Genomic DNA, 14,611 nt, shown 5'->3' with positions numbered 1-14,611 from the left:
TTTGTTCCTCTTGGAGCTGATCGACGCGATGTGGTTGGCGATTTGCTAAGAATGGAGACCAGTACTTCCTTGCCACCGTTGTTGTAAAGATCTTTTAAGTCATCGTAACACAGACCGCTTTCTGCAATTTTCTGAATGATGTTTTCTTTGACGAGGAGCCCGTTATCGCCCTGTGAATAGAGCTTGTCTTTGAAAGTTTACACGTGGCGTCCGTCAAGAAAGTCCATGTCTACGAAAGCGAAGGAGGCGGATTTCACATGCTGTTGTTTACAATGTCAGCACTTGTTAGCTGCAACGGGGATTGAAAGAGGACACAATAGAGGGCACGTACATCTTCCAAAGCATCATGTGCTGTGAAATCTTTAAAAAAACAGCTTGATACGCATAAGGGAGATTGCTTATACATGTTTTTCCGTCAGGATTGAGAAGAGCGTTACACCTTTAGCGAGTGTTTTGATGAGTGTAAGGCTATCGGCGAAAAACACTTTCTTCGACGATGTTTCTTTATTTGAATTTCCAGCACATCGTCGGAGTGTAGGAGTGTCGAACACAGAAGAATTATGGCCAATTAAAACGGTGTGAAATGCGTACTGCTCGAAAGGAAAGTGGTAAAAGATTGAAGACATTCGCTCAGGAGTGTACTGGAACATTCTCTTTGAACAAAGTTCTCTCACCATTCACAGTTTTGACAGTGACTTGTTTACACGATAAGCGTAGCTGCTGATATTGCATGTAGGTAGCACCTATTTAGTGTTCCAGAAACCAGCCACGATTTGGGAAAATAGCTCCGACGATCGCGATCCAGTTTGCGGCCGGATTCACGCGTATTTTGGTCGCTTGAGAGTGTTGTAGCTTTCCGTTTTTTGAAACATACTACTAATAAAGTTAGAAGAAAGTGTAGGCACCCTACCTAGAGGCGTAAAACATAGTCTACTAGGCAGATGAAAGTATGATTCTGGCCTAAGCGCGGCGGCCATGTTTGTTTGTTTGTGTATTTTTTTTTTGCAACTTTTAAAAGTCCCGGGTAAATTACAACCCAGTTTGCGCGTGCCAAAGAAACTATATCCAGCCTCCTTAAAATAAGTTGGCAATTGAGCCATTGTACAGTTTCTGCAAAGCACAAACACTCTTACACACGTTACCTTCTCTCCATCCGCGGCTGCAGCAAATTGTAACCAACCACAGGGCCACAAGTCTTAAAAAAAATAACCAATCAGACAGCGTGTTAAACCCGTATGTCACTGAGTGGCGGGAACAATAGGCGCGAAAACAACGCAGGCAACTTGCCATCAAAATACCTTGCACTCGCCCCAAAATATGTAAATAAGTCAATAAATAAATAGATAAAGAACTTCTTCGTTGCTAGAAAAAGCTTCTTACATTAATGAGATTATTAATATCAGTACAGAACTTACAAAGAATTTTGAACCTCTTGATCCAAACACCTTAACATCTTATGTAACAAGAGTCACTCCTACAAGATGTGACAGAGTTAAATTGGGAGCTAGTGAAGACGAAAATTGAAAAATCATCAAATCCGAATAAAGCTACTGGACCGGACCTAGTTTCACCCAAGGACCTTAAACTCCTTGGGGAATCTTCTATCCATAGCCTGAAGCCAGTTTTTAAGAAAAGTATAGATGATGCAGTTTTTCTAACAAACTGGAAACTCTCACGCATAGACATTCACATTGAAACTCAGAACCTGCTTAGAGACAATCAATGGGGCTTTCACAAAAATCATTCTACAGAGGGTCTCCTTCTTCATCTTACTGACACTTGGAAGTGGGCCCTAGATAATAATCTTAAAATTGGTGTACTGTTTATTGACTTCAGAAAGGCCTTTGACTCGCTGAACCATACCATCCTATTACAAAAGTTGAAAGCTGTTGGTATATCAAGAAATTTACTATCTTGGATGGGAAGCTACCTGCTAAATCGTAACCAATTTGTTCAAGTTAATGAAGTGAAATCAGACATTAGCTCTATCATGTTTGGAGCACCACAAGGGTCAATCTTAGGACCCAAACTGTTTTATGTCAATGACTTTCCTGAATTTGTAACCTCAGGAGAACTTTATATGTTTGCTGATGATACTACCATATTTACAGTAAGTGATAATATATATTATAATTAAGGCCATGCAAGTTATACTGGATCAAGTTCTTAGTTGGCATGGTGCTAACAGATTGATTGCTCATGAAACTAAGTCAGAACCCTTATTATTATCTAAACAAAGATTCATCGGTCCATTGTTGCCTTTGAGATATGGTGAAAAATTTATTGCATTTAAATCATCAAGTAAATGTCTAGGAGTAACTATAGACAGTAATCTTTCTTGGCAAGAACACACTAAAAATCTGTTAAAATCTTTTAATAAGAAAATAGCAGTCCTCAGAAGTATTAAATTCTTGCCATCATCCATTCTACAGACCATTTATTTTAGGACTGTACTTCCAAGTATCTTATACGGAATAGTAGTATGGTGTTCCTGCTCACCTGCACTAATGGATGATCTTGAGCGTGCTCATATACGAGCTTCTAAACTTATTTTTAAACTTTCAAGGAATTCGAATGCTGATCAATTAAATAAATTGAAAGGCTGGAACAATTTATCTTTATACTATACTAAGAGACTGTTAGTAGAAGCGTATAAATCCTACCATAGATGCAATGCCAATGTTTTAAATGATCTAGTAATGTTAAAACAATCATCTCACTGCCTGAGGAAATCAATGAATATTGAATTTCTAAGTCCTAAAACAGAAATTGGCAGGCTGACTTTTAAGTATAGAGCTGCCATTGCGTGGAATTTACTTCCTGATTTGATAAAATCTAGCTTAGAATGTTTTAGATAGATAGTTTATTATCAAAAACCTTGCAGCCACAGGCTGAATTACGTTTGATTTACAATAAAATATATACTACAAAAAAATACATGGCTAAGAAGAACTAATTAAAAAGACAAAAATATATAATTAAGAGAAAAACAATATTACATCATTGCTTTATGGACATAGTGATGGATAAAACTATTTCGAGTACGAATGGTGTGGAGGCGCCGTGTAGTAAAAGAGTGCTGACTCCTTAAATTGACTTCGCACTCATTCTTGGGAGGTAGTAAGCTATAGAGCTTGTGCGAGGGATTAGACAGGATGGAATTAAAAAGCTTATCACATAAGAACTCGCGGCGGTTGTGTAAGGGAACTAGACCAGTCAAAAGAAGCGCCTCATTGTACGAACAATCTGGATAGATAATACGTAAAGCTCGCCTTTGACATCTCTCAAGATCTACTGAAAGGTATTGCGGGAGGCTATGATGATAAACAGGGCATGCATATTCAGTGACAGGCCTAATACAAGTCAAATAGAAAAGCAAAAGTTCCTCCGACTTGACCCGTGCACGCTTAAGCTGACGCAAAAAATACAGGCGCTTGTTTACTTTCTTTACAACTTCGGATACGTGATTATTCCACGTGAGATCGCAAGATATCTGCAAACCTAAGATCTTTGCTTGCTCTACACACTCTAAGTCCTGATCATTAACCTTAATTGGATCAAAGTTCTTTCTAGAGTGACTGAATGTTATGCGCAGTTCCTTGCACTTGGTTTCATTTAATTGGAACTTGTCAGCAGAAGCTTGCGTCGCGAGTTCGTCAACCGCTTGTTGGACTTTGCTGACCTCAGACTTCATGACTGTTTCAGAAATAGTGGAGTCATCGACATATTTCCACATGTCTGTACCCGGGATGATGAGGTCGTTTATCATAATAGTAAATAACCAGGGGCCAAGTTTTGTGCCCTGTGGGACCCCTGATGGGATGGCCCCCCACTCCGAGTAACAGTCCTGACTAAGTTTAACACGCTGTCGGCGACAGGACAGAAAGTCCACTATCCAGTCAATTATTCCGCTTACATCTAGCAAGGACTTAATTAATTCCATAAGCTATAATAAGGAATCTTCCATGATAAGAAATAGGAGTGAGGAATTTCTTTAATAATCTTATCTTAAATTGTAGTTTATAGTTTTATATTTTTACATTTGTATTATTACTATTATTATTTAACTTAGATAGATAGTAAATAGGCAGGACCACATCAGGACTTCAGTCTTGCGTATTCTGTAACCTGCATTACCAAAAAAAATATGCATGTATGTATGTATGCATGTATGGTTTGGACGGTTCATAGTTTAAACCTTCAAGGCTACGGCAAAGCACAAAATCAACTTGATTTCAATCAGTTTTCACAAATACGAGGGGGGGAAGTTGGACGGATTTCAGGTGCCTCAGTGGTAGAAAACAGTAAAACAAATTTAATCATTATATATGTGATGTTATCAGATTAAATAACATAACTTCTTTTGTACATCTAAGACAACATGGGTTGATTGAGCTTGTACTCTGCCTTGATTTGTCTAGGTCTCTCACTTTTTTCAAATAGAAAAATAGGTTTTTTCTGTGGGGTGGCTAATAATGCTCAGAAAGCTGAACTCTTGAAGTTTCACTTCATATGTCTCATCAACAGATCTTTTAAAATCAAAATCTACATGGAAGGAAATGAATGCTTGCTACTTTTAAAGAGAGCAGACTAAAAAGAAATTTATTCTTTCACAAGCATCTTAAATCTTACAATACATACTAAGGTCCATAATTTTTTGTGCTCTATTCGCAGCAAACTGAAACTGTTGCAGAAAGAAGGAAAAATATTTATAAATTATTTATCAGTATAGTCCCTTGGTTAAGTGCAATATAGGGCCTTAAGCCTCAGCCATACTCAAGACCTGGGGCACAGTTTTTCCCATAGAAACCTCCCACCTGTTAAACATCATAATTATTTAATTAAAAGAATTTTTGAAACAATGACTGTCCTCACTTTGAAAGGTCAAGTTACTACTAGGAATCTTAGTACATGGCTGAATGTAAAGTTTGATGGATACATTTCAATGACTAAGATAAAAATTGGTTCCCTGAAGTACAATTCTCCATTATATGAGCAGCCTAACCCAAGTGATTGATTTTTAACTCCGTCCTCCCTCGCGCAACCAGTCATTACCACCACAAAATTTAACAAAACAAAAACAGTTGTTGAAAATAAGAGCAGCCAGATTGAGCCACAAATATTGGCCCAAGAAAAGCTCCTCAACAGACCTCTTTCTTTTTTTATCATCACATCAGCTAGCCTCTCTAGCCTCTCTAGCCTTGAGATCATGATCGACAACAATAGCCAGAGTTTTCACTAAAAGCCAGGCAAAAGCAAACTGATTTGCATGCACATACAGGAATAAATAATCATGTCTGCTTTCATGAGAGGTCCATGCTGCTACATTTTATCACACTATGCCTTGTTGTCCTTCAATTTAATATGATTTACATACACCCCCAACACTCTCATTTGTTGGTTTACTGAGTTTCCTGACCTTGATACACCACAGGCCTCCCAAGCCCACGTCTCAAGCAAAAGCGTAGGATTATTTCATGAATGTGTCACAAGTTGTGTGACACTGTGTTAAGTTATGTGAGCAACTGTTGATAATTTGAATGCCTTATAAGGAATAGTATGGGGAATAAAATATGGTCCATTTAAAACACTAAATATTCCGAAATATGAATATTTTACATGTTCTATTAAAATAAAACTTACTCATTCCTTGCGTTTCCGTTGTGTTTTTTGGTGATTTCCGTCGTTTTGGGCTGCTTTGCTATCACTGTTTTTCCTGTGATGGAAAAGCAAGCCCAAAATGACAGTAACCGCCAAAAAGACACAACGGAAACACAAGGAACGAGTAAGTTTTAATTTATTAATAGAACGTGTAAAATATTTATATTTCAGAATATTTAGTGTTTTAAAAGGACCATATTTTATTCCCCATACTACTTCTTATAACACATTCAAATTCTCAACGGTTGCTTGCGTAACTTAACACCGCATCACACACCGCGTGACGCATTCATGAAATAATCCTTCACTTTTGCTGGAGATGTGAACTTGGGACGCCTGTAGATACACAATTAATTAGATAAAAAAAAATTCCCTTTCCTAGAGCTACCCACTGAATCATGCTGAACCTGCAGCTGAGTCAAGTAATTTTTAACTCTACCTAATTACAGTAATTAAAAAAAAGTGTTATGTATCTCCAAAGACAGATGAATTAAAATTCTTGTTTGGAGAATTAACATCTTTGACAGTATTTAATAGACATTCTGCAATAAGAGGGCTCTGCTCACTTTCGTCAAGTAAGTGATGTGACCCTGATGATGTCAGTCGCTCTTACTGACAACTGTCCTTCGCTGGGCTACAATCAACTAGATGATCGCACTATGCAATCCATTGTGTTTTTGTACTGTTTCAGTAAATTTTCAATGACATCAACATCACTTAACAGATACTGATGCTTAAAGGGGCCATGTGTTGAGAGTTTTGGCAGCTTTGGTCAGTTTTGTTCAACAAAAGCTCTGAATCAAAACCCCATCTCATCCCTCATTTGGAATAAAGTTCTTTTCATGAGCAAGGATGATTTTCTAGAATTTTAAAATTAATAACTCTTTTGCACAAGATAAAACAAACTTAAAAAGGCCACAGTAATGCGTGGAGTTTAAAAGAATGAAGTCTACTACAGCCTTCCTTAACCATTTGATGTCTAAGAATGACCAGCATCTAATTTCTCCTAACAATATCACCTCAGAATCTCACATTAAGGTAATGAGAAAAAAAGGAAATGATCACCAACTAAAGAAACTCCTGATTTTTAAACAAATTCTCCTTGGCGGCACCCTTGGAAATGTATAAATAGGCATATGGATAATACGCCTGCAGATATTAGGGAAAAAGGGGTTAAAATCTTTTATCAATCAATGCCAGTTTATTGCATTGTTGAAGTTTCTTAGTACGTCTTTCTACACAATTAATTCCTGCCTGTAATCAAGAGCTTGCTTACAGGCAAGGTTATTGCAATATTCTACATGGGTTTACTGCCAATTTGATCAATAATTTGTATGAAACACAATTACCTGTACATGACCAATTACCAGTTAAAATAATTCCACACCCACCGGTGACCACTGTTATGAAATTTCCTTTGCAAACTCAATGCACCTTCAATCTTTAAGGTTGTAACAAGAAAGTAACATTTCAACTAAAGAAAAGTTATGTTACTTTGATTTTACACCATACTCTTAGAGAAACAGCTCAAATTGTAAAAGAGTTTATGTATATGATATACAGTACAAAAAATTGATGTAAAGCACTTGGGAGTAAAATGTTAAATACATCAAACTTGCCAAGTCTGAAAATCAACTTTACTTGAATAACAACCAGAGTCAGTGCCATTATATTTCAGCCAAGGACTGAACATGACTCTGTTCACCATCGCTCCTTACTTTGTCTTGGTATCCGTTGACTTCCGCATCAGCTGTAGAAATATTTTGTCTGTTCCCCCCAAAAGGGAAAGTACTAAGTATACAATTCCAATAATTAAAACATACCATCTAACCATTGCAGACGTGTACATAAGCACTGATGAACAGATTGTGAACACAAGCCAGAAGAGAAGCCCTTTTTTAAACAAATGACTCACGGCTAACTGAACCTCACTCTGCTGTTCACTTGCTATTTCAGAAGGAGGGCCAAAATGTTTCTCCTGGGTGTAAAATTTTTTCAGTCTCTCCTCCTTTTCCTTCCACTGTTTACAACACCATTCTTCAAGACCTTGTGTATCTTGTGGAAGTGTATCATTAGAATATCGCTGAATGTGAAAATGAATTTCACTTGGTACGTTTCCTTTCAGTAGATCAACTTCTTCAAAACAATAATTATCAGAATAGCCAACTGTGACATCAAGAATAGCATCTAGATTTCCCTGGCGGAGTTTCTCAATGCAGTACGTGAAACCACGAACACGTGGGTGTAGAACATAGTTGTAAAAGGGAAGATTATTTTTTGATGCAAAGGAATCACTCTTCTGTTTGCTTGCCTCCTCAAAGTTGGTACCCTCAGGAAACAAGAGCAGCTGCAAACTATCTGAGGAGTTGACAAAGTAACTGAGGACTGAATTAAGGTAGCTCTCATCCTTTTCCCAACGGCGACACAAGAAAATGTAAAGGGCATTCTGCATGGCCCAACCTGAGAATGAGAACAAAATTCTTTAAAACAGGGGTTTTAATAAAAGCCAGTTACAAGCAGTGTAGCCTGCCAGCAGCTTCTTGTGTTCAGATTTTGCCTTATAGTTCTGCCACCCATTACACCATCAGCAGCCATTTATAGAAAAAAATGTTATTGAAACCTCAGTTAACCCTATAACTCCTAAAAGTAACTGGCTTTTTATTTCTCCATACACTATCGCTGCTGAGTCAAACAGTTAGGTCATGAGAATAAAGTAAATGATCACCAACACAAGCTCTTGATCGGTGAATAAATTCTCCTTGTCAGTACCGTAGGAAATGTGTAGAGAACAGTATGGAGAATATGCATACTGATGTCAGGATGTAAAGGGTTACAAGGGGATCTAATTCAAAGTTTATGTAAGTTTATTTACCATATATTTACAAATGGAATCTTGATTCTGATGGGTGCTTTATGCATTTTAGTCTTATGTGTTACTTAATAAATAGTTTTATATCTGGCAATTTTGCCGTACACCAGAATTTCCCAGCTTGGCAAAACTGAAGTGTCTCCTTAGCTGTTTGCATAATCACCTTTCCCGAAATAATTTTACTAGCATCACTCTGCAAATTGGCAATATTTGTAACATTGACACTGTCACTTAAAGAGTACTTTCTTGACCAAAAAAGAATTATAAAACAGTCTGCTAGAAAACTGGAAGTAATTTCTCTTAAATAAAGTAGATACCTTTTTTGACAAATAAATAAACAAAATATGTTGAAGCCTGAATTTTTTCAGGTTTTTTTTCCTACAACTGCTAAAACTGCAGTCCACCTTGGAGAATCAATTCTTTGTTGGAGAATTTTCAATTAAAGTACATAGAAATGATTGCAACCAATTCAAAACTTGCATGCCAAGATTGGAAAACTTCTCAACAAAAAGACACCATCCACACTTTCACACTCAAGATCTTGTTAGCAATTCTCTTTACTGACTGCCATACAATTCTTAAGGAGTTAGTTTAAAGAAATTGGTATTGGATCAACTAATAATCTCCTAACTGATCTCTTTCTTTTTTCTCATCACCTGTCTCCTTGCTATTGTATTTGATATTGTGAGGAGAAATTCTGTCTTGGTCACTCATGGGAGTTACATTGTAAAGGGTAAATGGCCCTAGTATGAGGCTCAAGATGTTCTCTGAACCTTTAAAAACAAATGCTAGCCATACTGCTCCCAAGCAGAGGGGTCAGCAATATGGTAAATCATGTAATGGTGAACAAAGAGTCCTTCACTGGCAAACAAATTTTTATTCCACACAACCATTTCAGGATTTTGGGTCCCCAAGAGGCAAATTCAAAAAAAAAAAAAAAGGGTTGATCCTTGAACCCTGTAACTTGTAAGAAAACAACGAAAACACTCACCGGGACCAGGAATATGTTTGAGTTCATGTTTCATTATTATCTTCTCGTGCTTCAACTCCCCATATCGTGCCATGTAGCTCCAAAAGAACATCCAATCAAGACGGCATCTGTGGTTCATGATGATAACAGAATTCTCACTTTTTGGAGGCTTGTCCCCAGTGACTATAACCTTGACTCCAAACATCATCTCTGTGCATTGAGGGAGGAAAATAATCATCAGTCATCAAACTTGCATTTTATTCTTCTTGAAATTAAAATGGGTCAAGTATGGCTGTAGATAAGTTGAAACAATCACAAAGAACATCAATTTATGGAAAATTGATTTTCATTTCAAATTCAATGATATTTTGGTATTTACATAAAAAAAAAATATATTATATCAGTCAGTTGTGAGGAGACATCAATTGATCATGGGAAAAGTCAAAACTAACAAAAACTTTGGACAGTACATTTCCTGCTGTTTACTTTCTTGTGATATTAGTTTGAGAAAATTTTATGTTCAACATGTTTTCTACAGAGAATAAAAATTATGTCAAAACTGTGTCAAATTGAGAGCAAAAAAGAGGGGTGAGAAACATCAATGTTTCCTTATCTATCACAAAACATATTCAGGTTTGAAACCACTTCAGTTGTCTGACAAAACCAGCTGGGAAGCAATTCAGTGTTGCAAACTACAAGTGTTATTTAGAGTGACTCAACATTGTGAGAAAAATGAATATCAGTAGTTCATTAATTTGGACTATAAATTGGAACCTGCATGTTCCACAGTTCATCACTTTTTTGAGTTGCGACTGTGACTCAAGACCAGGCATACTTTTCTCCAGCACAAAAAGGAATTGTGAGTTAAGTTAAAAACAAGTCAAAAGAAAGACTGATGATACAATTCCAAGCAAGAAGTTTCAGTGTCAGATGCCACATTGGTGCAGTCACCATACTGCAGGAGGCACTGTTTATTCTCAAGCCAAAATGCCTTTCCAGTGGTACTTGATTCATCTTAATATAATGTTGACTGACTTAACAGCATTAACTGATCAGTAAACAAAGAGCAAATTATTAATTCTGCTAGTTTTGGCTTTACACTGCAGCAAGTTTTAATAGAGACTTTAAGCAACCCGAAATCACCACAGCAATGACAACAAGGATGTGCCAAAAAAGGCCATAAACACATACAGCCATTTTCAATTCATTTTTTAATCAACATCTTCCCTAGTGTTGCCTGACTGCTTAAGGTCTCTAATAAGTTGTTATGTTGTGGTATTTGGTGAGTCTTTTTTGGTGACATAGCAGTGTGTACTGAATGGTCCACATTCAGTCTTTTAAAAACTAGTGCTAAGAAATATACTAAGCATGGAGATCTGTGGACTACGTGAGAAGTTTGGTTTCCTGCAGTCACTTGGTGATGTCTCATTCGCTGAATTTTAAAATAAAGAAATTGGGCCATCTTCTCATGACACTGCCCTTCATAATTTTTTTTCTTGAAATTCTGACTCTAACATATCAAGAGATTAGTCGAAAAAATGTCCTTATAACCTAGAAATGTTCAACAACAAATCATTAGACCCGATTTCAAAATTGTTTTGTTGTTATCAAATAACTGTATGCATAGTGAAGTGTGGGGTCAGATAGAAATCTTATCTAAGTTTATGACATACTTATCGATAAAATTGTTTTCTTTCGTAACTTGATCATCTCCTGAAATAACACAAAGGATAAACCCCCCTCCCTTAAAAAAGGTACAACAATAGTGTAAAATAAACCGTGTTGTCATGAATTATTTAATGTAACCATGAGTTATTCAATAATGATACTTATTTCTAGTGATATCTAGACAAGATATCTTCCTGGAACCATTATCTATTTAATTAACGTTGGCATCTGAGCGAAAACACTCACCAAGAAGAGCCTTTCAACGCACAAACACGATGTTGAAGATCGAAGGAAGTTGAGGAGGGTTGCGATCACAAAAACAAAACAGCAAATTCGTTATTCATAAAAGAGACAAAGAAAATTTTCAGAATCCCAAAAACTTAATGAAAAAAAATGCATGTAGGCTTCAGAATTTTTAAAACTGCTTTCAAATTTTCCTCACCGGCGGTAAGATCAGCCACAACGAACACGATCGATCATTTGCCCATCGAAACCACTGCGGCCGCAGCCATAACAGCGGAATTGTCGGCCCCATGATAAACACAGAGCCAAAAAATGAACAAAAAAAAAGGGTAAAATTGTAGATTAACCCTCCAACGAAGTTTCTAAGCATTTTGAAAATCCTTTACGTTGAAAACACTGTTTAGAGAAAGCGAAAAGCTATTGATGCGAGAAAGCGTGACACGATCAACTATAAGCGTGCGGCGATACAGACTGCGGCTGGCTTATGAGGTGCGTGGGCTCTATTGAAAAGCTTACAGGGAGTTGTGGGTAACCAAGAAGCATCATGTTTGTGCTGAAAAACGAGGTAGACAAAATAATTGCCCGTTTACAGTTCTATCTGTGTTTGTCCTCAGTTTTTGCATCTGTTTGTGTGAGTGTTCGCTTTTTATTTCATTTCTTCCGGAATACCAAGGGAAGCCTGCGACAAAAAAGGATAACTAATAATAAAAATAACTGCTTTACTAAGAACCACTCTCTGTCACTCTCGAAGACGATCCGTCCGTTTATTTTAGTATATTGGGCTATTTTTTGTCGATAAATCAGTCTTGAAACCATGTTGGATGAGGCTGATTACAAAATGAATTAATTTAACCCTTCACTACCTTGTGAGGTGCGGCGGCCTCAAGGCTCATACGCTCGACTCCAGATCGGGTGGTCTGGGTTCGAGCCCTGGCCAAGGACAACGTGTTGTATTCTTGGGCAAGACACTTCGCTCTCACCGTGCCTCACTTCATCCAGGAAAGTAGAATAAATGGGTACCGGCGAATTTAATGCTGGGGGTAACCTTGCGATGGACTGGCATTCCATCCAGGGGGAAGTGGAAATATTCCAAGTCGCTTCACTGCTACGGAAAACGGAGTTAAGCGCTGGCCCGATGGGCCATTTGGCTCGTAAGCAGGCTTTACCTACCCTTTATTACCTTAGAGTGGGCGGCTTCTAATTTCTCCTTACAATATCACCCTTGAAACAGATGCAAAGGTCGCGAGAGTATAGCAAATGAACATTAATTGAAGAAGTTCCTAATTGTTAGTACCACCGAAAATGTAGAGATAACAGTATGGAGAATATGAATATTTATTTTGGGATCGCGAAGATAAAGGTCGAAAAGCTGTTGGGAGAGTTGCAGCCAGTATTCGTTCTAGGTCCTAACACTACACGCAGGCAGAGGCTCCGAGCTTTTGGTAGGTTCATGTTCCTGCTTGGAGGGTTTTCTGGAAGGAATCCCTGAACAGCAGGAAATGTTGACTTTTCAAGTTCAGATTGACGCGTTACTAATGGCTATCTCGTGTTCTTTCTACATCGACTCAAAAACTGGAAGAACTTTCGAATGCATTAATCTAGGCGTACTGTCTAACTACTCACTGACGAAGGATATCTGGAGGGTGGATATGATATATACTTAACACGTGACACGATGAGTGGCGCGTGAATTTACCGTAAGGGCATAGTTTACCCTTTTCCAGTTTATGTGAAGCGCAAATGAATGTTTAAAGTACACGTGACGCGTGACTTTTTTTAGAAATCGTGCGCGAAAAGGAATTAGGATCTCTCCCCCTCTTCTTTGCCACTCTCGCAAAGATAACGCGCAAATAGCTCGAAGAATCCGACAAAACATCGGCGCGAAGTGACGTAGTCAGCCTGGAGGGCTCGTGGGTTCGCTTGACTTTTATAATATGAGGGCCCCCTACACTTTTTTTTTTTTTTTTTTTTTGGTAAGATCCTTTCATGTCCACGAGAACAAATTTTAATTTAAACGTGACCCGTGAATGAAGAGCTAATTTAGACGTGACCCGTGAATGAAGAGCTAATTTAAACGTGACCCGTGAATGAAGAGCTAAATTAAACGTGATTCGTGAACTATTTTGTTTTGCGTGATGAATTTCCGGCTATTTTATTGTTTTGAATATGTACATATTGTTCTCGAACGGCTGTAGTTAAGTTTTCACAGGACAGTGGATCGATAAAAGTCGTGAAACAGACCACTAATGGGTCTTGAAGAAATGAAGTAAACATTGCGATAATTATGACTCCTGGTACAAAAATTTAACTTCCTTATTAGGGAACAGGTCTACAACAAGTCGAAAAGCTGGTTACACCCTTAGGCATGAGGACGTCAGACATACTCCTGTCTTAATGTTCTCTGTCAACACAAGTAATTAAATAACGTTTCTTCCCACGCTTAGAACACTAAAAATTACACGTATACATAACCAAAGAAATAATAATAAATAAACAATAAACAAATAAATAAACAATAAACAAAGAAAACTAAACAGGTCCTAATTGACTGCCCTTCGCATATCCATTCAAGGTTCATTTGGTCACGTAAGTGTCACACAATCAGTTAAGGCCTCCACCCTTATAATCTAGGGTACGAATTGTTCAGGAATGCATGGCATAATTTTTACAATTTAATGTGGGGCGCGAAATATTCGTTAATTGAACACTTTCATAAATGGCTGCCGGATTGATATTCTTTTGTTTAACTTTAAATTAGCCTTTCTGGCCTCGTTCTCCAGTTTAAAATTCAAAAGAATACATTATCTCAAGCGACGCTAGTGAGGCTAATTTGAATTTAAGCAAAAGAATATCAATCCGGCAGCCATTTATGAAAGTGGTGTATGATTTTAGAAGATTCAGAGAATCAGCAGTTATCTCACGAGAGCTCATAAATAAACCTATAACATATCACAAACTGGTCGAACGAAAACACCAAAAACTAAACTAAAGTAAACTAATGTCGAGATCCTTCGGGATCGCGGGACGGCTCGAAACATAAACTTACCTCGAGACCCTTTGGAACGGTGTCCACAACACTCCGCTACTGAATTATATGACTACAAAAAAGACTATTAATTGCGGACAAGATTATTCGACAAAGAGTTTTACCAGGTCGCATACCGTTAAGCAACAACAACAAAAGTTATTATGTAATTGTC

At 37.5% G+C, this 14,611-nt stretch overlaps 1 protein-coding gene across 2 annotated transcripts; it reads right to left on the bottom strand.

Moving 5' to 3' along the window:
• Window positions 1-4,574: 4,574 nt before the first annotated feature.
• On the bottom strand, window positions 4,575-14,150 carry LOC111341508 (lysocardiolipin acyltransferase 1). 2 transcript variants are annotated; one of them, XM_022948589.2, is made up of 4 exons: window positions 11,611-14,150; window positions 11,415-11,424; window positions 9,522-9,710; window positions 4,575-8,121 (listed from the first exon to the last, which is right to left on the bottom strand). In XM_022948589.2, exons 1-4 carry the CDS (start codon window positions 11,779-11,781, stop codon window positions 7,376-7,378), a joined length of 1,116 nt encoding a protein of 371 aa, XP_022804324.1. In that variant the 5' UTR covers window positions 11,782-14,150; the 3' UTR covers window positions 4,575-7,375. The 2 variants fall into 2 exon arrangements, with proteins under 2 accessions (XP_022804324.1, XP_022804461.1); XM_022948726.2 differs by lacking the exons at window positions 11,415-11,424; window positions 11,611-14,150 and adding an exon at window positions 11,174-11,402.
• Window positions 14,151-14,611: the final 461 nt, after the last annotated feature.

This window comes from Stylophora pistillata, chromosome 6 (assembly GCF_964205215.1).
Source record: "Stylophora pistillata chromosome 6, jaStyPist1.2, whole genome shotgun sequence".
In the NCBI taxonomy this organism is placed as follows: Eukaryota; Metazoa; Cnidaria; class Anthozoa; order Scleractinia; family Pocilloporidae; genus Stylophora; species Stylophora pistillata.
This window is presented reverse-complemented; position numbering and strand designations above follow the sequence as displayed.

Coding starts and splice junctions, on each gene's coding strand:
- LOC111341508 (XM_022948589.2), bottom strand. CDS start 11,781: ATGCTTAGAAACTTCGTTGGAGGGTTAATCTACAATTTTACCCTTTTT. Junction 8,122..9,521: donor CAAACATATTCCTGGTCCCG/GTGAGTGTTTTC, acceptor TCTCATTCTCAG/GTTGGGCCATGCAGAATGCC.